Source organism: Xenopus laevis, chromosome 3S (genome assembly GCF_017654675.1).
Source record: "Xenopus laevis strain J_2021 chromosome 3S, Xenopus_laevis_v10.1, whole genome shotgun sequence".
In the NCBI taxonomy this organism is placed as follows: domain Eukaryota; kingdom Metazoa; phylum Chordata; class Amphibia; order Anura; family Pipidae; genus Xenopus; species Xenopus laevis.
This window is the reverse complement of record NC_054376.1, coordinates 107174908-107201602: the sequence shown is the minus strand read 5'-3', so window position 1 is coordinate 107201602 and position 26695 is coordinate 107174908. Positions and strand designations below refer to the sequence as shown.

General features: G+C 38.6%; 1 protein-coding gene across 2 annotated transcripts in view; it reads left to right on the top strand.

Moving 5' to 3' along the window:
- rbm27.S (RNA binding motif protein 27 S homeolog) overlaps nt 1–26695 on the top strand; it is a 57215-nt gene that overhangs the window by 7943 nt on the left and 22577 nt on the right. The window contains exons 2-10 of one of the 2 annotated variants that reach the window (XM_018256167.2): nt 2416–2534; nt 5276–5427; nt 8113–8195; nt 9188–9405; nt 15081–15359; nt 16155–16382; nt 18103–18240; nt 19409–19558; nt 22708–22849. In XM_018256167.2, the coding sequence (XP_018111656.1) occupies nt 2416–2534; nt 5276–5427; nt 8113–8195; nt 9188–9405; nt 15081–15359; nt 16155–16382; nt 18103–18240; nt 19409–19558; nt 22708–22849 (1509 nt within the window). The remainder of the gene's footprint in view (nt 1–2415; nt 2535–5275; nt 5428–8112; nt 8196–9187; nt 9406–15080; nt 15360–16154; nt 16383–18102; nt 18241–19408; nt 19559–22707; nt 22850–26695) is intronic. The other variant, XM_018256168.2, reaches the window with a different exon arrangement.

Sequence of the window (26695 nt, the reverse complement as noted above, 5' to 3'; positions counted from 1 at the left end):
ATAAGGGAATACAGTGGCTGGCAATTTAAGAAATTCCAGATAATATGTATTCTGCCTTCATTTAAAAACACATTAGCACTGACAACTACTGCCAAAACAGTACAGGGATTCATTCTCTGGAAACCCAGTATCCAGAAAGCACCGAATTACGGAAAGGCGGTCTCCCATAGACTCCATTATAATCAAATAATCTAGATTTTTAAAAATTATATTTTTCTCTCTAATGATAAAAGTACCTTTTACTTGATCCAAACTAAACTATAATTAATCCTTATTAGATGCAAAACCAGCCTATTGGGTTTATTTAATGGTTACATGATTTGACTATAGAGCTCTGGACAACTAAATGCAACACATTTTTGTTCATGGTAGGTGCAATTGTTTTCCCCTTAAAATTTAAATATGTGAATTCGCATTTGCTTTACTATGTTAAGGATTGACAGCATCCCTCATTTTCGCCACTTGGTTGTGCTAGAGTGGTTCTTTCCTTTGTCCTTGTTGCTTTAATTTCTAAATATTTCCACAGTAAGGAGAAAGTGAGAGAATAGAGCTTTGTTTTTATATGCACCAATATTGTCCACACCTGTCAAAAAGATTTTGATTTATTTGCTTTTTAAACTGTCAGCTCTGTTACATCATATGACCAAGCAGCCCTATATTTTTAACTTTATTACTTGTAAAAAGCCAGAGACTCACAGTTTAAGTAAAGAACATCTGATTATTTGCACCCTGATACTCCAACCTAGAGATTTGCTTTTATTGGGTGCAGAATAACTTTCTCTGTAAATGTGCATGCAAAAAATTGGAGCTATGTTGCGTGCCTCTCTTATTTATAGAAGAATAGTGGTCATATATAGTATTTGTATAGCAGGAACAAGGTGAGGCAAATGGTGGCAAAATGGATGATAATCTACTTTTAATAATAGAGTATTTTTCCATTTTAATGGGTTGCATCAGTAATGCTCTTAATTTAGTTTAGTTGGGCTGACTTTGAATAATGGAGGTTAAGCTCCCCTCCCCCGGCATGTCCCATTTATCCTGCATAGTCCTGGCATGATTTTTATGGTGTATCTATATTTCTAGGTTACACTGTTTGCACTGCGAATAATTCACTCTACCATATAAAACTTCTCCTATCTCAACAAGTGTATTGTTTTCTTTTAGTTGTAATATTGATGTGTAGGCAGCCATGTTAGGTCATTTTGTCTGGACATGTGCTTTGAAAAAGAGCCAGTGCTGCGGTGGGGGTGGGGTAGAAGGAAGTGGGTGATATCACAACTTGCATTGCAACAGTAAAGAGTGACTGAAGTTTATCAGAGCACAAGTCACATGACTGGGGGCACCTGGGAAACTGACAATCTGTCTAGCCCCATGTCAGATTTCAAAATTAAATATTAAAAAAATCTGTCTTTTGACTAATGGATTTCAGTGCAGAAGTTTGCTGGAGCAGCATGATTAACTGATGAGTTTTGAAAAAAACATGTTTTCCCATCATAGTAGGTTGTTCATTTTAGAGATAACTTTTAGAATGATGTAGAGAGTGATATTCTGAGACAATTTGCAATTGGTTTAAATTTTTTATTATTTGTGGTTTTTGAGTTATTTAGCTTTTTATATTCAGCAGCTCTTCAATTTGCATTTTAAGCAATCTGGTGGCTAGGGTCCAAATTACCCTAGCAACCTTGCATTGATTTGAATAAAAGACTGGAATATGAATAGGAGAGGCCTGAATAGAAGGATCAGTAATAAAAAGTAACCATACATTTGTAGCCTTACAGAGCAAGGGGACAGCAACGCCCATTTGAAAGCTGCAAAGAGTCAGAAGAAAAAAACAAATAACTTTAAAAAATAAATAATGAAAACCAGTTGAAAAATTGCTTAGAATTGGTTGTTCTAGAACAGGGATCCCCAACCTTTAGAACCTGTGAGCAACATTCAGAAGTAAAAGGATTTGGGGAGCAACACACAGCATGAAAACTGTTCCTGGGTGCCAAATAAGGGCTGTGATTGGCCATTTAGTAGCCTCTATGTTGATTGTCAAACTACATTGAGTCTATGTTTGGCAGTGCACCTGGTTTTTATGCAACCAAAACTTGCCTCCAAGGCTGTAATTCAAAAATAAGCTCCTGCTTTGAGGCCACTGGGAGCAACATCCAAGTGGTTGGAGAGCAACATGTTGCTCACGAGCTACTGGTTGGGGATCACTGTTCTAGAACATAATAAAAGTTACTTTAAAGGTGAACCACCCCTTTAAAGCAGGGCTGTGGGTCTGAATGGTACGTATCTTTACCCTGTGCCATATGCAGTGTTGTAGGCAGGTGCTGTAAATTACATTTATGCAGATATATTTAAATAAGGTAGCTATGAATATCTTATCATTATCCTTGTAAATAATCTGTTTTCTTTGTTTCACAGATGTGATGCAGACCCTGGTGCACTAGCGAACTACGTTATTGCTCTGGTCAAAAAAGATAAATCTGAGATGGAACTAAAAGCAGTCTGTGCTGACCAGCTGGATGTTTTCCTGCAAAAAGGTAATTATCTTATTTAGCACTGTTCTATTTCAGTGTCTAGTCCAATTTAAAAACAGATCTCTCTTAGCAGGTACAGACACTGCAAAACTCCTATAAAGTGACAGTTTCTTTATAGAATCAGGGCATTCTGTCTTATGTTTTAATCTGTCCTTGTGTAATGGCAGTTTTAGGAAAGGAACCGCTCTCTCTGTATGACCTGGCACTATAAAGTAGGGATGCACCGAATTCACTATTTTGGATTCAGCTGAACTTCCGAATCCTTTGCGAAAGATTCGGCCATATACCGAACAGAATCCGAATCCTAATTTGCAAATAGCAAATTAGGGTTGGGAAGGGGGAAACATTTTTTCCTTCTTTGTTTTGTGACCAATAAGCCGCTCGATTTCCCTCCCCACCCCTAATTTGCATATGCAAATTAGGATTCGGTTCGGCCAGGCTAAAGGATTCGGCCGAATCCTGAACCAAATCCTGGATTCGGTGCATCCCTACTATAAAGAACACAAAAAGTTGTTGGACTATTTATAAAGCAATGAAGTAGTACCTTTATGTATATCCATTAAATGAAGCAGAATACTTTGAAATTACAAATTAATTTTTATAAAGCATTAAGGGCTATGTAACAGGATCATGTGCCTATATCAGCCAGCCATTTTTAAATAACCTGTGATTTGTCATACCTTCCCACAAACTTTTGAACTAATTCATGTTTCCCCACCACAATGCAAAGTTTGTTGTGGTATTGCTGCGCAAAATAATGTCGTGCAATAATGACGAACTGTTATTATGAGTTTATACTGTATTTGAGCACTGTATGATGAAATCCGTAATGACTCGTATAATAACTCACACCAAGGTGCAACCATATAGAAGAGGTCCCAAAGTAAATGCACATAACTCACCAAAGTCTCTAAGAGGTCCAAGTGCACCACCCTGAGCCTGAACCTCTGGGAGCGGATCAAACCGTAATGGTGTAGAACAGGCACTCAAAGAGCAGCCTTTCCAACAGATGTGTAAAATTCAAAAAAGTTTATTAAGGTACGCATGGAGGTAGCCTTACATGTTTCACAAACACTGATTAAGTGTTTGTGAAACACAAAATGTGTAATGCTACCTCCATGTTTATCTGAGTAAGCGTTAACAAGAGGTAGCCTTACGCGTTTCATGCTTCACAAACACTAAGTGTTTGTTTGTGAAACACAAAATTTGTGAGGCTACCTCCATGTGTGGTCTTCCCCGATCAATTCTGGCCAAAAGTCGGGCAGATGTCGATCGGGCAGGACTAAAAATCCCGTCGGATTGTGACCGCATCTATTCGTTGATGCGGTCCCTCAATCCGACCACCCGTATTGGCTGCATTATGATCCGATCATTGGGCCCTAGGGCCCACAATTGGATCAGTCCGATATCACCCACCTCGAGGTGGGCATATCGGGGCGAGATCAACTCGTTTGGCAAAATCAACAAACGAGCGGATCTCTACGTGTATGGCCGCCTTAAGGCTAATGGCATATATGCCAGTGGATTAAAGTCGATCCCTTTCACTTCATGAGTGTTAATAGTGCAGATTTCTGTGCAAAAGTACATACGTCACAGAGAAAAAAAGTTGCATTTTGTACTACTTACCCCGTCCAAAAATGTTGCATGCACCCGTGAGCCTTTCCGTTGGCTGCTGGCTGCTATCCCAAGTTGTGCATTTTGCACTGTAGGATTCCAGAGAATCAGCAGCTATACAGACATGGCTGGGAACCATATTTCTTCCTGTGAGGGCAGAGGTATGCTTAGTTACACAGACAGGTTTCCGAGAGAATTTATGGGCAGCTCCAATAACTTGTGTAATTATTTAAGGTAACAATCCTTTTTATCCCAGACTGTAATCAGGCACTATGTTTTATTCATCTATAACCAGCATGGTTTGTTTTCAACCAGGTGGCTTTCATAAAGCCCTAATACTCCTTCCTACTTGCACTCTTATTTTACAAGATCTCATGCAGACTTACAGTACATACATGCTCTTTCATACATTAGCAGTGACTTTGAGAAAAGCGCATATATCCATACTCACTTGCTCAATCCTCAACACTCTACACATTTTGATGCTTGCTCTTCTTACACAGTGGATGACACAGGGTGAAGTGCTCTTTCTGGTGCTTTGTATCTGTACGAGCTGCCCACGTAACTTTAGTGCGTATATTAATCAAAATCTCTCCTTAAAGGAACCGTTCAGTGTAAATATTAAAAGTGGTAAATAGGCTGGGCAAAATAAAAAATGTTTCTAATATAGATAGCCAAAAATGTAATGTATAAAGACTGGAGTGACTGGATGTCTAACATAATAGCCAGAACACTACTTCCTGCTTTGCAGCTCTCTAACTCTGAGTTAGTCAGTGGCTATAAGGGGACCCACATGGGACATAACTGTCCATTGAGTTTGCAATTGATCCTTAGCATGCAGTTAGATTCAAAAGCAACCCATGTGCCCCCCTGTCAAATCACTGATTGGTTACTGCCTGGAAACCAAGAGAACTGCAAACCAGGAACTGGTGTCCTGGCTATTATGTTAGACATCTAGTCACTCCAGCCTTTATACATTACATTTTTGGCTAACTAACTATATCAGAAACATTTTTTATTTTGCACAGTCTATCTATTTACCCTGTTTTTATTTTTATACTGCACAATTCCTTTAAAAATAGTACCATTTACATTTAATCAGTTAATAAATAAATGTATTTTTCTTGCAGAAACAAATGATTTTGTGAATAAAATGTTTGACAGCCTACAGACCAAAGTTTATCTTCCTCCTGAAGAAACAATAAGTACAGATCTAAAACAAGAGAAAGAAGAAATTAAAGAGGAAATTCCAGAAAAGCCCCCAGTGCCAATGCCTGTAATGGTGAGCTTTCCTTGTAATTCCTTGCAGGGCGTCTCTAGACAAATAGTAGTAAGTAACCATTTGTTTTATTTGTGCTTAAAGGGATACTGTCATGGGGAAAAAAAAAATTCAAAATGAATCAATTAATAGTGCTGCTCCAGCAGAATTTTGCGCTGAAATCCATTTCTCAAAAGAGCAAACAGATTTTTTTTATATTCAGTTTTGAAATCTGACATGGGGCTAGACATATTCTCAATTTCCCAGCTGCCCCAAGTCATGTGACTTGTGCTCTGATAAACTTCAATCACTCTTTAGGGCTAGTCCACACGAGGAGATTCGGGGAGATTTTGTCGCCTGGCGACTAATCTCCTCGTCTTTTGCGCGACTATCTCCCCGAACTGCCTCGGCGTTTTTCCCCGTAGGCTGCAACGCAAAGTCGCCTGTGCTAATGCACACGCGGCGATGCGTTTTCAGTAGTCGCCCAAAGTTGCCTCAGTGAGGCAACTTCGGGCGATTATAGAAAACGCATCGCCGCGTGTGCATTAGCGCAGGCGACTTTGCGTTGTAGCCTATGGGGAAAAACGCCGCAGTTCGGGGAGATAGTCGCGAAAAAGACGAGGCGATTAGTCGCCAGGCGACAAAATCTCCCCGAATCTCCTCGTGTGGCCTTACCCTTACTGCTATACTGCAAGTTGGAGTGATATCACCCCCCCATTCCCCCCCAGCAGCCAAACAAAAGAACAATGGGAAGGTAACCAGGTAACATGTCCCTAATACAAAATAACAGCTGCCTGGTAGATCTAAGAACAACACTCAATATTAAAAACCCATGTCCCTCTGAGACACATTCAGTTACATTGAGAAGGAAAACAGCAGCCTGCCAGAAAGCATTTCTCTTCTAAAGTGCAGGCACAAGTCACATGACCAAGGGCAACTGGGAAATTGACAAAATGTCTAGCCCCATGTCAGATTTCAAAATTGAATATAACAAAATCTGTTTGCTCTTTTGAGAAATGGATTTCAGTGCAGAATTCTGCTGGAGTAGCACTATTAACTGATGCGTTTTGAAAAAAAACATGACCAGACCCCTTTAAGAGCAAAACATCCAAAAAAAGCTACACATTCATCTGCAGTGACATACAAGTAATCTTTTAAAATACTTGTAAATATGTTTTCTCTCTGTTGTGATAGATAAGCCTCATATTTATCAATATGTATAAACCTGGCAAATATTTATCACAGGGGGTGACTAAAATGTGTGTATTCTGGTCAACAGTACATGTGTGGGAGACCCTTTTCATCAAAGGTCGAATTTCGAATTCATGTGAATTTTTTTTATTTATTTTTTTTACTCAAATTCAGATATACTCAAAATTCTAACGGGAAGATATTTAAAGGAAAACTATATCCCCAAAATGAATACTTAAGCAAAACATAGTTTATATCAAATTGAATGACATATTAAAGAATCTTACCAAACTGGAATATATATTTACATAAATATTGCCCTTTTACATCTCTTGCCTTGAACCACCATTTCGTGACTCTATCTGTGCTGCCTCAGAGATCACCTGACCAGAAATACTACAACACTAACTGTAACAGGAAGAAGAGATGAAGCAAAAGGCAGAACTCTGTCTGTTAATTGGCTCATGTGACCTTACATGTGGTTTGTATGTGTGCACAGTGAATCTTACGATCTCAGGGGGCGGCCCTTATTTTTTAAAATGGCAATTTTCTATTTATGATTACCCAATGGCACATACTACTAGAAAAGTATATTATTATGATAATGGTTCATTTACATGAAGCAGGGTTTTACACATGAGCTGTTTTACTCAGTATCTTCTAATAGAGACCTACATTGTTTGGGGGGTATAGTTTTCCTTTAAGGAAAAATGTGAATGTCTAAAACTCGAACGAATATTACCTACGCTAATTGAATCTGAATTAAATTCGACTAAACTCGAATGTCAGGAAGGCAATTAACATCTTCATATGGGTCACTGGACCTCTGCCATTGATTTCTACATGAACTCGGCAGGTTTTAGGTGGCGAATAGTCTAATTTTAAATTATTCCCAGGGTCAAGGTTTGATAAATCTCGAATCTCTAATTCGAATCGAGTTTGGATTATTCCCAATTCGAACTTGTGTGTTTTTTGACCAAAAACACAATTCGAAAATTCTGATTTACTATTCAACCCTTTATAAATCTGCCCCCTATAGTCCAGCTAGCAAAATACTAGATACAAGTATTTTTTAGTCAATCTGACACTTAGCTGTAGCCATAAGGCATGGGAATCTAAATCGCTTGCAATCTGAACTATAGATCACATGAATTTACAAAAACTTAGCCTCCAACCAGGAGATATCATAATATATACTTTTAAGGCTTTTTTTTGTTTTGTTTTTTTGAAAAATTGAAAGTGATTTTATTCTGAACTGGATCCATGAAGTAGTTGTGACACCCTGCAAAAATAATAGTTTTGGAGCAACCCTAACCTTCATCTTGTGACCCCTAAAGTTACACTGCTATAATAAATGGCATACTAATGTATCCACCGCAAAGGCACAGTAACACTTATATCTGTCTGTAATTATTCACCCCTGATTTCAACATGGCTAATGCTATAGTTTCTTCTAAATAGGCTGAACTTTATGGTCAGCCTGCACCAAATGAACTCTTTGTAACTTCTATCTTATAGGAAACATTTGAGGAAGAGAGGGACAACAGGAAAAAGAAGCACCCGAGTCCTCCAAGAAATCGTTCTGATTCAAGTGAAAGAAGGTGAGGCATATTTTTATTGGAGTCAATTCTATATCTTAACTTCTGCCCCACAATATAGTTTTAAAGTCGAACTAAAGCTTAACTGAAGCAGTAGGCTAGAAATCTTGTACATTATGTTCTGGGCTTCTTTACCAGCCCAAGGCAACCACAGCCAAGGAAGATCTGTTCCAAAGATGCCCCAGTAGCTCCCCATCTTCTTTTCTGCTGATTTACTGCACATACTCTGTGCTGCTGTCACTTACTGAGCTTAGGGACCCACTCACAATATACAGTACATATAGAATATAATTGTCAAAATATAAGGCTGATTAGTAATTAATACAGATACTACATGGCAGCACAGAAACCAGTGCAATTAGCTTCTCAACAGCTGCTCGAGTCCACTGAGCATGTGAGTGTCACAGATACTTTCCAAGATGGTGACCCCCTGTGACAAGTTTGAAGTCCTGGTTCATTGCTGCTATTGACAAGCTGAAACTTTAGGCTGGTGCAATAAGTTCAGTATATAAAATATGGCATTTTTGGGCATATTTTTACGGTTTAGTTCTCTGTAAAAACACAGGTTTATTACGGTGTTCACAGAACATGTACAAAAGGTCCTAAAATAAATAAATGTGTATTACTCCTCTTTTATCAGTTATTCTGTTTTGCTGCCTTTTCCTTGAAATGCTGAGTAGAACATTTATATGTGTCATTTTGTACACTAACTATATAATTGGGATTTATTTTTGTGTAGGGGCTACAATATTACATTTGTGTAGACACAAATTGAAATAATGTGCTCCAGTGATTTCATTATAACCATCCTGAAGTATTGTACAAACCTCTGGACATGGAAATCTAAAAAATAAATTAAATATGAGTAACCATATTGCCATCATATTGCAAAATAACTGGCTGTTAAAATTCCCATTTGTTAGTTTCCTGGTGTGATTGTGACGTAGAGAGTGCATTCTTATATAATGTTTATCCTGAATTGTCCATGCTTCTAGAACACGAGAAAAGAAAAGAGAAGATGGTAAATGGAGAGATTATGATCGACACAGAGACAAGTATGACTGGCGAAGAGGCAGAAGTAAAAGTCCAGTGAAATCCAAGTCTACAAATCGGAGCCGGAGCCGCAGCAGAGGAAGGAGCAGGGAACGTGAATCCACCCGTAACCGGGGAAATGCCAAAGGAAATTCTGTACAGCAGCCTACATCTGTCTCCCGTAAGGATAGTTATGTTTTTATTTTATGCATTTTATTTTAATACTGCTGCACTGCTGATTACCCATGGTTAGTTGGAGTAAGTATACCCTGTGTTCTGACTGCATATGTCTTGGCCCTAAACTTTCACTGCAGAGCTTCTTGGCTATGGGAATTTCTGAAACTGAATAATCAGGCTCAACTATTCTGATAAAATGTCAAATTAAAAGTGTTTCAGCTAAGTTGTATAAGGGGAAGACTAAGCAGAAAGATTTATATTATTTTGTTACCCAGTAGGTTCACCGAATCCACTATTTTGGGATTCGGCCAAATCCTTCATGAAAGGTTTGAGCCAAATCCTGAACTGAATCAGATTTATGACTTTGCATATTCAAATTAGGGTTAAAAAAGGTCAAATCCCAAACCAATCCAAATCCCTACTACTTGTAACAGATTTGACTTCTCAGTTGCTAGTGACTATGGCACATTGGGCATTTTGATGGGTGCTCCTCCATCACATGCTCCAAAGTTTGTTGTTAAAATAACTTAAACATAAATTAGATGATATAAAATAATGCAGCTGCTGATTCAGTTCAGTGTACACAAATAATAAAATTGAACAGTAAACATATATACATATGGACTATAATTTGTGTGTTGTGTAAATATATGCTGGGACAAAAAACATTTTGTGTGTGTGTTTCAGGCACCTTACAGCCTGTAGAATGTCACAGACTATTGTGAATTGTGTGAAAACACAACATTTTGTCTTCGTTCTGGCCTGAGGACACCATTTTTAAAGACTGTGCTCACAAGTTTAAAATGTGCACACAAAATAATTTTTGTGTGCAACATACCATGGAACTGGAGTACTTAGAAGCAGTGGAAATGTTTTGCCATACAGAGTGCATTTTTATTAAAAAAAACAAAATATATCATATGAAAGATGTAACATCAGATTTCCCAGCCAACAATGTATGGTTTGATTTTGGCCATTTTGGGTTATAAGCCATGTCCAGCTTGGTCATTTTATTAAGATGTAGATACCAGAGCTGTGTAGTCGGAGACACAATTTTGGGTATCTAGAGTTGCCAAAAATGTACCAATTCTGACTCCTAATAACTTTAAATACAAACACTGATTTGAGCTTCTGTGAAGGAGGATATGGCAGAAGCAATTGTTTAGTTAATTTTAGATTATATTTAACAGCTGTTCTACAGCTATACACCAGGTTCTATTAATCTATACGTTGTTTTTGGTTTGTGTAGTTTAACTTTGATTCGGTTTAGATACCAAAGGTTGTTGTTTATATTTTTGAAATTTGGCGATAAAATTCCTTGTATGTTATGTACTTAACATCGACATGGAAAATACATTAGAGTAGTCTGAAGAGGAGGTACCATAAACTGAGGAATCGAAGTTGATTCGAGTCCGCTTCTGCTATGTTACTATTCCAATAAATTGTATGTTCAATACTCATATATGTGACTATTACTAATGTAATTGTTCTGTGTATAAAGGTGTTGGCAAACCAGGGCATGGGCATTTGTTGTGCAACACTTACCCTCCATATTTATAAATGTTTGTTCCCATGTACACAAACTAGCTGTCATTCCAGCAGAACTGGGTATGGGACCTGTTATCTAGAATGCTCTGGACTGGGGTTTTAAAATGATTTCCTTTTTCTCTGTAATAATAAAAGAGTAGCTTGTACTTGATCCAAACTAATATATAATTTAATCCTTATTGGAAGCAAAACCAGCCTATTGAGTTTAATGTTTACATGATTTTCTACTAGACTAAAAGGAAAACTATACCCCCCAAACAATGTATGTCTCTATAAAAATATATTGCATTAAACATCTCGTGTAAAACCCTGCTTCATGTAAATAAACCATTTTAATAATAATATATACTTTTTTAGTAGTAGTATGTGCTATTGGGCAATCATGAATAGAAAATTGCCATTTTTAAAAAAATAAGGGCCGCCCCCTGAGATCGTAGGATTCACGGTGCACACAAACACACCATACATGCTAGGTCACATGAGCCAATTAACAGATCGAGTTCTGTCTTTTGCTTCCACACTTCTTCCTGTTACAGTTAGAGCTGCAGTATTTCTGGTCAGGTGATCTCTGAGGCAGCACACAGACCATAACGAAATGGTGGCTCAAGGCAAGAGATGTAAAAGGGCAATATTTACTTAAATATATATTCCAGTTTGGTAAGATTCTTTAATATGCCACTTAATTTGATATAAACTATCTGTTGCTTTAGTATTAATTTCGGGGGTATAGTTTTCCTTTAAGAGATACTCACACCAGAAAATAACCTTTTTTATCTCTATCATACCATTGTCTTTGGATGCTATTTATAATTTTGCGTAAAAGTATTTGCCTGATGCTTTTACATTACTTTCCTTACCCCTGTGTTCCTTTATGAGGGGGCTGCCATATTTGTGCAGAAGGCGTCTGTTTGCATTAGAAACTCTAACTTAAAGGGTAAGAAGGGACAGTCAGGTTGGCAAAAGTCAGGTATTAGGAACTTCAAGTAGTAATGACTTACAAAAGTAGAAGTATCAGCGTAAAACGGTCAGCATGACCTATAGGTAACTTTTAATGCCAGTATCACTTTTATGGAAAGCCCCGTTATCTGGAAAGCCCCAGGTCCTGAGCATTCTGGATAATAGGTCCCATACCAGAACTAGCAACATCCCTTGCCTCAGGAATCCCTTAATGCTATGTGTAGAGAATCATTTTTTTTATAACTGACTCACACCTGCTGCTGTATCAGTGTGGCCCAAGCCGCTTCCCCTCAAAAATAAACATGTTTATAAACGCAATTTCTGTCACACCTTTTTAAAATTTTAATTCAAGTTCAGCTTTTTGTGTCTGTTTCTGACATTGGAATTGCAGATGATGGTGAAACATTAAGGAGAAAAATCGTCTTCTCTCCGTAAACATCGTTTGCCTGTATGTGTTGGTTTGGAGGGCTTGTCGTTATAGAGAAATTAACCACAGAGAATCAGCTCAGGGAGTTTGGCCAAATATAACCCTGTTTGTCTAATTGATTCACTTGTGTATTCCAGTCAATGTGTGCATATTCTTAGGTGTGTTTTTTATTTCATATTCTCAGTGGCTGATATTAAGCAGCATGCAGTGCCGGCAGATAAATACCTAAAGTGGCGTTTGCTCACTCGGTTGCTGTTTAGTAGCCCCCGTCTGTATTCAGATGCCAAATGGAAGACTGGAATTACAGCTGCGGGTTGACATATGTGCAGATGAATCAAGTCACCCAAGTGGTTGCATGGAGAAGTAACGTATTTTACTTTTGGGAACAATAATGAGTATTGTGTTACTGCTACAACAGTTGGAGTTTAGGGATCTTTTATGTCGTGTTTAGGCCTGAATTCAGCATGCCGTGGGAATTATATATATATTATATGCATATTGGAAAAATATGTTTGTAATAAGCCTATTATTTATGAAGCTATTTGGCAAGAGGGGAAGCTACTTTTAAAACATATCTGCTTTGGTGGTTGTGTGTTAGAGTCCTGCAGCGGGTCGGGTACCTGTGGGTTTAAGACGCGGGCCAGCGGTTCTGCGAGTCGCAGGTCGGGCAGCGGGTCTTCGCAATATCGATTTTTACTCCTTTTTTTTGGATCACGTCTACTTCTGATGATGTCACTTCCGGTTTACTCTGACAGCACTTCCTGATTCTTGATTGTTAGCGGGTCCATGTTGCGGATAAGGTACTTGTGGGTCAGGTAGCAGGTCCAAGTGGGTAAGAATACGGGTTGTGGGTCCAAGTTGCAGATTGCAGGTTGTGGGTAGGGGTCGGGTATGGGTTCCAAAAAATGGACTCTATTGTGTGTTACTCTTCCAGCTATTCCCTTCCAACATCCGAGAAACTTCATGGTTGGGGTTTCCTTTCGCTTTCTGTTATGAACATTTTACAAAACTGCAAATCTTAAATGGGTTATGTATATTTTCACTGTGGTTGGCCTAGTAAAAGAGAATCTAATACTTGCATGTTAATTTAAGACTGTAGTCCACTTGAAAATGAAAGGGGTTGTTCACCTTTAAATGAACTTTTAGTTTATTTAGAGAGTGATATTCTGAGACAATTGGCACTTGGTTTTCATTTTTTATTATTTGTGGTTTTTGATTTATTTAGTGTTTTATTCAGCAGCTCTCCTGTTTGCAATTTCAGCAATCTTGTTGCTAGGGTCCAAATTACCCTAGCAACCATGCATTGATATGAACAAGAGACTGCAATATAATTTAGAGGACCTGAATAGCAACGTGAGTAATAAGTCAAAATAACAATACATCTGTAGCCTCTGAGAGCGTTTGCTTTTTAGATGGGGTCAGTGACCCTCATTTGAAAATAGTCAGAAGAAGAAGGCAAATCATTAAAAAAAAAAAACTATAAAATAATAAAAACCAATTGCAAATTTGCTTAGAATTGGTCATACTATAACATACTAAAAATAAACTTAGAGGTCAACCACCCCCTTAACTTTTATTTAGTAGAAAAATGTTAACTAGAGAGAGGGTAATCCATTAAACAGGTCTTGGGCATGACATTGAGTAGTTGAATCATTTCAGAATCCCTTACAGCTATGTTTTAAACTATCCTGCACAGGCCCTACACAAGCAGTTTTGCTAATAATGGCCATATTCCTTTGTACATTGAGTAGCCAAATCTGACCATACTTTATTCTGGTGCTTAAAGGGGTTGTTCAACTTTGAGTAACTGTGTTAGTATGATGTAGAGCGTGATATTCTGAGACAATTTGCAATTGCATTTTTCATTTTTTTTTTTTTTTTTTTGGCTTTATATTCGGCAGCCCTCCAGTTTGCAATGTATAGTCTGGTTGCTACGGTCCAAATTTCCCTAGTAACCATGCATTGATTTAAAGGGGCTGTTCACCTTTACGATAACTTTTAGTGTGATTTAGAGAGGGAAATTTCGAAACCTTTGCAGTTGGTTTTTATTATTTAAGGATTTTGAGTTATTTAGCCTTTTATTCAGCAGCTCTTCAATTTGCATTTTAAGCAGTCTGGTAGCTAAGGTCACAATTAACCTAGCAACCATGCATTGATTTGAATAAGAATAGGAGAGGGCCTGAATAGAGAGAGGAGTAATAAAAAGTAACAATACATTTGTAGCCTTACAGAGCATTTGCTTTTTATAAGGGTTCAGCGACACCCATTTGAAAGCTGCAAAGAGTCTGAAGAAAAAGGCAAATAATGATAAAACTATAAAAAATCATGAAAACCAATCGAAAAGTTGTTTAGAATTGGTCATTTTATAACGTTCTAAAAGTTACCTTAAAGGTGAACCACCCCTCAAAATAAAGATACTGGAATATGAAGAAGGCTTGAATAGAAAGACGAGTAATACAAAGTAGCAATAACAGTAGCTTTACAGAACATTTGTATTTAGTTGGGGTCAATGACCCCCTTTTGAAAACTGCAAAGAGTCAGAAGAAAAGGGCAAATAATTAAAAAACTATCAATAATGAAGACCAATTGAAAAGTTGCTTAGATTTGGGCATTCTATAACATACTAAAAGTTATCCTAAAGATGAAACTCCCCTTTAAACTTCCATTCTGAGATTTGCAAAGTATGAAAAATACATTTTGTTGTTTGTTTTTTTTCTTTAACATGTTCAAAATTCTTGTTGATTCAGTTTGTCTTTCCACAGAGCACCGAGAGAGGCAGAAGTTTGAATCTGAAAGATCGGAGCTAGAGACTGCATATACCCCATGCTCCCAGTTAGGCAGCAGCTCAGTGGAGCAGCAGTATTCCTCTGGTGGGCAGGCTATCCCCAGCACTGTAACTGTCATTGCACCTGCTCCCCACCCTGAGAGCACCACGGAGATCTGGTCTAATTACTATAACAACCATAACCCTCCTAACTCCTTTAACAGGAACCCACCCCCTAAACGGCGCTGCCGGGATTACGATGGTAAGAGATTCTACTTAACCTCTTACACACTGTATTTTCAAGTGCCTGGATAGCATTCGCCTTCAGTGCCATAGTTCTGTTTTAGTTTTATATCCGTAATTACTCTTTGCTGTGTAAGTGAAGCAAGTGCAGCTATGGACATGACTTTGCAGTTCTGAAACCTATATGTAATACAAGATTTACTTGTTAAAGGAAAACTATACCTCCTGAACAATGTAGGTCTCTATAAAAAGATATTGCATCAAACAGCTCATATGTAAAACCTTGCTTCATGTAAACAAACCATTTTCATAATAATATACTTTTTTAGTAGTATGTGCCATTGGGTAATCATAAATAGAAAATTGCTATTTTAAAAAATAATGGCCACCCCCTGGAATCATACCACTCACTGTGCACACAAACAAACCAAACAAACTATACTTGTTAAGTCACATGAGCCAATTAACAGACAGCGTTGTGTCTTTTGCTTCAACACTTCTTCCTGTTACAGTTAGAGCTGCAGAATTTCTGGTCAGGTGATCTCTGAGGCAGCACACAGACCATCACAAAATGGTGGTTCAAGGCAAGAGATGTAAAAGGGCAATATTTACTTAAATATATATTCCAGTTTGGTAAGATTTTTTAATATGCCACTTAATATGATATCTGTTGCTTAAGTGTTCATTTTGGGGGTATAGTTTTCCTTTAAGCGCTAGGTAATGAATGTGTATTTACCTTTATACGTGGAACGATTTGCATTTAAATCTGCAGCTCTGAATGTTTAATTTTGCAATATTTGTTTTCTTTCAACAGAGAGAGGATTTTGTGTCCTTGGGGATTTATGCCAGTTTGACCATGGCAATGACCCTTTGGTCGTTGATGAAGTGTCTTTGCCCACTATGATCCCTTTTCCTCCGCCACCTGGACTCCCACCGCCTGGAATCCTGCTGCCCCCTATCCCTGGCCCTGTTCACAACATGAGAATGCCAGTCCTACGGCCGCACAGCCAGCCTCCTCCTTCAGCTGTTCTGCCTGCACCAAGTAAATGGCCTCTACTAATCATAATCATAACAAACCCTTTCTCATGGGTAGCCATATTTGAATGAACATTAAATAGGAAATGAGAGCCTAAATTAAGCCATATACAACAGGCAGTCCCAGGGTTATGTATGAGATAGGGCCTGTAGGTTTGTTCTTAAGTTGAATTTGTATGTAAGTTGAAACATAAACATTTACTTATTAAATGCAACTTAGACAGATGTCTGTCTTAACATAGTATTTATTTTTACCTTTCTGTGTTCTGCAGTGGACAACACACACCTGAGGGGATTGGAGCAGGCGGTTTATAAGAGCTAAATGCTAATAAAGGCCAATCAAACCAATAGTATGTTACTGTAATAGCCTCTATTTATAAGTGTGAGTTGTGTGTAAGTTGGGTGTATGTTACTCAAGGACTCCCTGTACAATTAATCCTTTAAAATCTCTTTAACAGCAGCCTAGTGAATGTCTACTACAGATTATACCTTGTCTGCTATGCTTTGATGTTTTACCATCAAAATCCATTATTGAGCAAGCACCAACAGTGTGCTTTATAGGACATTGTCTTAATTCTTCCCTCTCATTGTCAACCCATATTTTGGTTGGTGCTGTTAATGAAATGCTACATGTCCAGGCCTGTCTGCAAATATATATCTTCAATTGTAACTATTGGTAATAAAATTATTTAATATATTTTTGTGTGTATATATGTATGCCAGCACTACTCGTAGGTATATCGTGCCTGGGTGCAATAGCCAGAAAATACAGTACAATGTAGACAGAGGATTGCACTCACAGGACTTAATGCAACAATTCCTCTTTAAACCTCTTTAAAGGGATACTGTCATGGGAAAAAAAAAATTTCAAAATGAATCCGTTAATAGTGCTGCTCCAGCAGAATTCTGCACTGAAATCCATTTATCAAAAGAGCAAACAGATTTTTTTATATTCAATTTTGAAATCTGACATGGGGCTAGACATATTGTCAGTTTCCCAGCTGCCCCACGTCATGTGACTTGTGCTCTGATAAACTTCAATCACTCTTTAATGCTGTACTGCAAGTTGGAGTGATATCACCCCATTCCCCCCCAGCAGCCAAACAAAAGAACAATGGGAAGGTAACAGGTCCCTAATACAACATAACAGCTGCCTGGTAGATCTAAGAACAACACTAAATAGTAAAAACCCATGTCCCACTGAGACACATTCAGTTACATTGAGAAGGAAAACAGCAGCCTGCCAGAAAGCATTTCTCTCCTAAAGTGCAGGCACAAGTCACATGACCAGGGGCAGCTGGGAAATTGACAAAATGTCTAGCCCCATGTCAGATTTCAAAATTGAATATAAAAAAATCTGTTTGCTCTTTTGAGAAATGGGTTTCAGTGCAGAATTCTGCTGGAGTAGCACTATTAACTGATGCGTTTTGAAAAAAAACATGTTTTCCGATGACAGGATCCCTTTAATATAAACTATAGGAGCAGTTCTGAAGCAACAATGAAAAATGTTACTAGCACGCGATAACCATACATTTTATTTAAATGCATTCAAAATACCTAAATTTTTAGTATTTATGTAAAGGAGTTAATTTGACCGCTTGAAATAAAGCAAAGAGAGCTGCATCAAAACCACAGTTGCCTTCACTTAAGCCATCTTTTTGTATTTGTTGGTATCTCGTGAAGATGTTTTGCTGTAATGCAATCTCTTTCTGTTTTTACATTTTCAGGTCTGCCATTACCACATTCAGGCCTTCTAAATAACCGGGATCGACCAGTGACAAGTACGGTACCCAGCCTTGCACCAATAGTAGGAGGGCTGCCTCCACCGATCCCTCCTCCAAATCTACTGTACTCTGTTTCAGAACGTAAGCTCCATTATCCCATCTCTCTTCTGCATTCATTTAAAATCTGGAGTATTTTATATTTTTGCAAGCTCTTCAGGTAAAGGCAGAAGCTGACGTCTCTTAGTTAATCTTGATCTAAATACTGATGGTTAGAGACCCTAAAACCATACATTTATAGAATTTAATTTCTTTACCATAAACTTTTTATTTTTCTGATGTGTTGGGACACAGTTTAATTTAAACATTGTTTAGCAGGTATTTTAATTAATACCAACCTGAGATTCCTAGTATCTTTTTTTATTATCCTTCTCTATTATATGCAGCATATTTGATCGTATAATGATGCCTGCACTGGAAAGGTATCTTTGTATAATGTAAACTATTCTGGTGTCCTACCATGATCAGGCAGCTGAATAGGGTATTTTTTTTTTACTAATACATTTTTAATTGTGGTAGTACAGCCGCTGAACAGTAAAGGCTGCACCATACTTTGGAACCCGTGGAAGTCGGGCTGTTGGCTAAATATACAGGGGACATGACCAGAAGCATGAATTCCACCACATCTACAGGGTGCAGTGGTGTGATGTGTAAATTGATAGGGGAAATGTCCATATTTGCCAGCAATGTATTGCTGTCTCTTTAATAAGCTAATGCTTTTCAGCTGTGTTCCCCTTATCTTATAGATCTGTGTTGCTTACCAACACAATTCTTGTTGTTCATAGGGTTCTTGGGTTCATAGTCCGAACTGACATCAACTCCTGTGACGGGAGGGGATTACAATTGACTCAGATCTGTAATGTGAGTTTCTGTAAAGGCAGGAGAAAACAGTGAAAAGTAAAATTGGAGTCTGCTAGCTACAGAATAGTCTGGATAAATCTGGAATCTGTTACTGTTGCTTTAAAAGTCAGTATGGCTGTAAGCAAAGTGCTAATTTATACAAGCATGTGAGGTTTGAGTTAAAATAATGCTTCTTAATTAGGCTACAACCTGGCCTAGTATCTTGGAAACAACACCATTTCTAATCCTAATGAACACCTATGATTTAGAGTTTGGTTATAATTCTTTGGCACCCTGCATTTGGTACAATATATTTCACGTCCTGCCTTAAATAGAAAAATGTATTTTGTTTTTAGTGATCACAAAACACTAGTGCAGAAAAGTGGCTGATCTATTCTTATATTTTCTGCAGACACATATGAGCCAGACGGCTACAATCCTGAGGCTCCTAGTCTTACAAATACTGGTAGACCAGGGTACAGGACATTCTTACAGAGACAACCAACACAAAGATCAAATTTAATTGGTTTAACATCTTGTGATATGGATACAGCACCAAGAGGTAAGTGGCTTCTCATGTATTATCCAAAGGTCAGGAGTCTCGGGCAGGGAACAAAATCCATTTTACTGTGTGTGACTAGCAGTAGAGATGAGCCTCTATCAAAAAGAAATCAGTCTTGGAAAGAAGAGCAGAGATGGGTTGTTGCAAGTTCAAGGAAACAGCAGTCTAGAAAGCTGCTCAAGATCCAACAAACAATGCTCCCATAGGAACAAACAAACTTTGGCAAACAAGCCTTTGCATTTAGCTGATTTCTATTAGCCCAGCTACTTATTAGGTTGTTCTAAACTTGCATGTTTAATCAACGCTGTTTGCAAATGAAAATTTCTTAAAGTAAAAAAAATAAGTGCTTCAGAACCTCGTCACAGAGTTTACAGTATAACAAAAGACTTTGGGTCTAGGCCAGTGATTCCCAAGCAGTGACTCGGGCAACATTTTGCTCTTCATTCCCATTGATGTTGCTCCCAATGGCCCCATAGTATGTGCCCATCTTGAAATTGCTAGCTTACATTCAAATTTTGGAGGCATTAAAGGGGTGGTTCACCTTAAGTTAAAGGGATACTGTCATGGGAAAACGTGTTTTTTTTCCAAATGCATCAGTTAATAGTGCTACTCCAGCAGAATTCTGCACTGAAATCCATTTTTCAAAAGAGCAAACAGATTCTGTTATATTCAATTTTGAAATCTGACATGGGGCTAGACATATTGTCAATTTCCCAGCTGCCCCAGTCATGTGACTTGTGCTCTGATAAACTTAAAGGACCAGTAACATCATTTTTTTTTATTAAACAAATAAAAATTACAGCCTGCATATAATACCCCTGACCTAATAGATATTCCATATTCACCCTCCTTTTACCTGAAAAGTCCCCAGTAAAAACTCCCCTCCATGGTCTGACCTGACTTTAGAAAAACGGCGATTTGGCGACCAATCTTCACTCATTGCAGTACGTGCGCGTCCCAGGCAGTGCTCCTCCCCCCAGGACTTCCGGCAGGAACCCGGAAGTCAGAGGAGCTTCAGAGCAAAGCCGGCAACCAGCGCAGACATTCTCCCTTTTCTGGCCGTGTATTTTTTTTTTTCTTTTACTTTGTTTTACGAGTTGGTGAGGGGAGTGAACGCTACAGTGACAGCAGCGATGGTGAGAAGAAAGGTGACGGCAGTGAGAGAGGAACATGGAAGGGGGAGGAAAGTTGAAGGCTGGGTAAGGGGAACGGCAGTGAGAGGCACACAGAGGGGGGAGAAAGCTGCATTGACATGGGACGCTAAGAAAAGGAGCCGGCAGTAAGAGGAACATGGAGAGGGAGGAAATGAGAAAGCGGCAGTGACAGGAACACAGAGGAGGGGAGAAGGCTGTATGAGGGAACGGCAGTGAGAGGAAGGGGGGGGGAGAATGCTGCATTGAAAGTGGATGCTCAGGAAAAGAAAAGGCTGGGTGAGGGAATGTCAGTTAGAGGAACACGGAGGGGTAAGGCTACATGAAAGGAGGCAACGGCTGTGTGACGGGGAAAGCTGCATAGACAGACGCTGAGGGAACAGTAGTGAGAGAGGAAGTGACGTCATGAAGACCAGGAAGAGGCACACAGCTGCGCGCACGTAGAGGAGAAGAAGAAAGATGAAGCTAGAAGATGGCGGAGACCCTTTGGACGCCGTGGGACAGCGTCGGTTTGATTTTTTTCGGATGTCTTACTGAAACAGCAGGAAAGAGCAGCATATTGGGGGTAAGTAATGTATATTAATTATTTTTTTTTGTGAATAAAAAATGATGTTACTGGTCCTTTAAGTCACTCTTTACTGCTGTACTGCAAGTTGGAGTGATATCACCCAGGAGCCTAACAACAGAACAATGGGATTGTAATGAGATAGCAGCTCCCTAACAAGATAACAGCTCCCTGGAAGATCTAAGAACAGCACTCAATAGTAAAAGCCAAGTCCCATTGAGATTCAGTTACATTAAGGGTCAGGCCATACTGGGCATTTTGGGGAGATTTGGTTGCCTGGGGACTAATCACCTCGTTTTTGAGGCGACCAATCTCCCCAAACGCCTTCCCTGACTCTGCGCTGGCTTAAAATGAAAAAACGCCGGTGCTAATCACACGCGGCGATTTGTCTTCCGAAGTCGGGGCAACTTCGGAAAACGAACTGCCGCGTGTGATTAGCGCCGGCTTTTTTTCCTTTTAAGCTGGCTCAGAGTCGGGGAAGGCGTTTGGGGAGATTGGTTGTCGCAAAGATGAGGTGATTAGTCGCCACGTGGCCAAATCTCCCCAAAACACCCAGTGTGGACTTACCCTAAGTAGTAGAAATAACAGCCTGCCAGAAAGTAGTTCCATCCTAAAGTGCAGGCACAAGTCACATGACTGGTGCAGCAGGGAAACTGACAAAATGTCTAGCCCCATGTCAGATTTCAAAATTGAATATAAAAAAAAATTTGTTTGCTCTTTTGAGAAATGGATTTCAGTGCAGAATTCTACTGGAGCATCACTATTAACTGATGTGTTTTGGAAAAAAAACATGTTTTTCCATGACAGTATCCCTTTAACTTTTTCGTTATTTATTCTTTAAAGTTTTTTATTTGCTTTCTTATTCTGACTCTTTCCAGCTTTCAAATGGGGGTCACTGACTCCATCTAAAAAAAAACATGCTCTATAAGTCTACACTTTTATTATTATTGCTTCTTGTTATTAATCATCTTTCTATTCAGGCCTCTTCTAATCATATTCCAGTTTCTTATGCAAATAAGTGCATGGTTGCTAGGGAAATTTGGACCCTAGCAACCAGATTGTCGAGGCTGCAAATGGTAGAGCTCCTGAATAAAAAGCTAAACAACTCCACAAATAATAAATGAAATCCAATTGCAAATTCTAAAGCAGCTCTAGGAAGGGGAGTCGCTGACTGTTTAACTTGATACATTTAATATCTTTGTCCCTGCTGAGCAGAATCCCATAGTTAGAATTGATACAATAGCAGTGGTTAGAATTAATACAATAGTTGCTAATATTCCTAAGGCACTGCTGATAAGTGTATCAACTCGTGTAGCCACTAAATGTATTGATATGTAACAATCAAGAATCTGTTCCTGGATTACTGAGCTGCCAGACTGAGACACCAGAGCTGAAATCCTTTTAGTAACTACTCCCCTCTTCTTTCTGTTTAGCTGCTAATATTGTTATCCAGACAGAACCACCTGCTTCAAATGCAGGCCCAGTAAATAACAACAGAGTAGTTGTAGAACCTGATCGAAAACGAACTTCAAGCAACATGGATGGGCCGTTTGCAAAGAAACCGTGGATGGACAGGTAAGCTGTTGCTATGCCTATTGGAATTTCAGGTTTATTCTGAAACATATGTTTTGTTGCTAGTCTAGAGTTAAATACGTAGGTGTTATCATAATCTTCAAACCAGACTTTTTAAGAGACATTGGAAATGATAGTTATCATTTTTGTACGTATGGTTGTATACATAAAAAAATCATATTCCTTTAACTTCCAAAACTAAATACAAATACTAATACTAAATTCCCAAAGGCAACCAGATGGGAAACAATGCATTACTGCACAGAGTCAAGGCCGTTTGGGGTTGCAAGTATAGGTCTGTTTTTTTTTTGTTTTGTTTTAAAGGAAAAGTAACACCAAAAAGGGAAAGTATCTTAAACTAATGCAAATATAATGTATTGCTGTGCTGCACTGGTAAAACAGGTGCATTTGCTTCAAGAACACAACTATTGTTTATGTAAACAAGCTGCTGTGTAGCCATGGGGGCAGCCATTTAAAGCTGAAAAAGGAGAAAAGGCGCAGGATACACAGAAGATAACAGATAAGCTCTGTAGTATACAATGGGATTCCTCAGAACGTATCTGTTGTCTATTGTGTATCCTGTGATTGAATGGCTGCCCCTATGACTACAAAGCAGCTTGCTTCTATCAACTGTAGTTGTGTTCCAGAAGCAATCTTTTACCAGTGCAGAACAACCGTACATAATATTGTCACAATATTCACAACACTTTCATTTTATGGTGTTACTGTTTCTTTAAGGGACTGTAAAAAAAATTGAAATGAAAAATCAAATGAATCCAAAAAAAAATTTCATAAATGTACTTGATTTTTTTCGTAAGCACTTTTGCAATTTGCTTGTGTTTTCTATTTTTAGCAGTTTCCAAGATATTTGCTTTTAGCTCAAAAGAGAGTCCGCAACCCTAGAATTAACTGAATATGGGAAGTGCATAGACAGTTAGGATTACCAAGATTCTGCACTAGGCTTACCAGATCTCTTAAAAATTCAGGGAATCATCTAATAAATGCATGCTGCATTGTTTTGCATTTAAATAAAATTGTCATCATCATCATCATTTATTTATATAGCGCTGTCAAGATACGCAGTGCTTTACTGCAGTTATAGCAAACAGGGAATAAATGGTGGATAACAAACAAGGATTACAGAGTACAATAGGGTTAGAAGGACCTAGAGATTAGAGTTTACAAACTTAAAAGGTTAGGGTACAATTGAGACATTAGGATTATATAAACATTTTGTCATTTTTGATACAGCAATGATTAATTAAGGTACATTGAATAAGCCTCTTTAAACAGATGGGTCTTTAAGGAGCGCTTGAAAGTTTGGAAGGAAGGAGAAAGTCTGACAGCTTGTGGCAGAGAGTTCCAGAGAAAATCAGAAGCCCGAGAGAAGTCTTGTAGACGAGAATGGGCAGAAGTGACCAGAGAAGAAGTGAGGTGAAGATCAGAAGCAGAGCGTAGGTTTCGTGAAGGAGAGTATTTGGAGATTAGAGATGAAATATAGGGAGGGGCTTCATTATTAAGGGCCTTGAATGTGAGTGTAAGTAATTTGAATTTGATTCTAGAAGAGATTGGGAGCCAGTGAAGGGACATGCATATGGGAGCAGCTGATGTTGAGCGGCGAGCTAGATGAATGAGTCTAGCGGCCGCATGTAGAACAGATTGGAGTTGTGAAAGGTGACTTGTTGGAATACCTGTGAGGAGTAAGTTGCAGTAATCAAGGCAGGAGATGATGAGAGACTGAATCAGTGTTTTAGTTGATTCTGAACTGAGATAGGGTCGTATTCGAGCAATGTTGCGCAGTTGAATACGGCAAGATTTTGCAAGTGTTTGAATGTGTGGTGAAAAAGACAGATGAGTCTAAGATAACTCCTAGGCAGCGTGCCTGTGTGGTGGAATGAAAGGTGGTGTTGTTTACGGTGAGTGATATCTGAGGGACAGGGGAAGATCTTGGAGGAAATATAATGAGTTCTGTTTTACAAAGGTTCAGTTTCAGGTGGCGCTGTGACATCCAGGAGGAGAAGGCGAGAGGGTATGGGGTCAAGGGAGCAGGTTGTGGGTTTTGAGCAGGCTAGAAGTTTGCTAACTTCATCTAGAGTTGCAGGGGTGAAGGAATGCAAAGTAGATGTGAGTGGACTGCACGTTGGTCTGAGATTGTTGTCGGACGGTATGCTCAGCCTAATGAGATCGATTTTTTCATTAAAGAAATGAGCAAGGTCTTGGGCGGTAACATTAATAGGTGGAGGAGGTGGAGGGGGGCATAGGAGTGAGTTAAATGTGGCAAACAGCTGCTGTGGTTTGGAGGACATAGTAGATATTAGATAAGAGAAGTATTGTTCTTTGGCTAATGATAGAGCTCGGTTATAGCAGGAGAGCATGAATTTGAAGTGGATGAAGTCAGGATCAGTTCGTGACTTTCTCCACCGTCGCTCTGCTGATCTACTACATCTTCTGAGGTACCGAGTTACACTAGTGTGCCAGGGTTGGGGTTTAGCTGGCCGGCTGTGACGGGTGGTGCAATCCGCACACCTCTAATTGCGCTACACAAGAATAGCAGTGTATAGAGTCTAGTGTTCAGTTGCAAAACAGTTTAGCTCTGTGCACATTTGTGCATTGCCCTTTATACCAGGATTTTCACTAAGCCTGCTTTTATGGAAGTCCTAGGTAAACCTGTTTTGAGACCTAACTCCAAACTTACAATATATGACTTTTACATTGGGTGCTTTTAAGTAACTCTGTGCTATATTTACATAGTACGTTTGGTTGAAAAATGACACACATCCATTAAATTCAACCTTTTATGTCTGTATAAAACCTGCCTAACTGCTAGTTGGTCCAGAGGAAGGCAAAAAAACCCATCTGAAGCCTCTCTTATTTGCAGCAAAGGGGGAAAAAATCCTTTCTGACTCTGAAATGGCAATTGGACTAGTCCCTGGATCAACTTGTACTATGAGCTATCTCCCATAACCCTGTATTCCCTCACTTCCTAAAAAGCCATCCAACCCCTTCTTAAAGCTATCTAATGTATCAGCCAGTACAACTGATTCAGGCAGAGAATTCTACAACTTCACAGCTCTCACTGTAAAAAAAAAACAAAACAAAAAAAAAACCCTTTTCAAATATTTAGACAGAACCTTCTTTCTTCTATTCCAAATGGATGCCGCCCTGTCTGCTAGAAGAACCTACTGGTAAATAAAGCATAGTACCCCTTATTTCTGTTCAGTTATGATGTTGGAATTAATAAAGCTGTGTTAATTCACTGCTACTTCTCTAAGCTTGCAGAAAAAAAACATCAAAGGTTGTAGCAATTGATTGACTGTACAAGAGGTTTAATTGAAATCTTACATTTTTTAAAAAAGTCCTTTTTAAAACCTAGTTTAAAAAAAAAAAAAAATGGTCAAATATAAAGAAATCGGAAAAGATCATTTTATGGGGTGTTTTGTTTGAAAACATGTATGCCTCAAGACAATTTACCTTCCCAAAACCTGTTTTAGGCTTTGAATTAAGGTAAACTCACTTTTACAGGGCAAATACATGTGTGTGATGTGTGCTCCCTTTTCCTAGATCGTGTTTTAGAGCTAACTGTACTTAAAAATAACCAACTGCAACACAAATCTGTAGAGAGCCAGAATAACTTAAAAAAAAACTTAAAAAAAAATGTAACTAATTATATATTTAAAAATTTTTCTCATTTGCATTAGATTAATGTATATTTTATATTCATTTTCAACATCGTTTTAGGGTTTATAATATACACGTTTGTCTGCCATTCTGAGGTGTTAAGGAACACGTAGGTGATGACGTCAATGATCTTGCTGCAACTTTTCTTGTATCATTGATAGCCACAGTGGG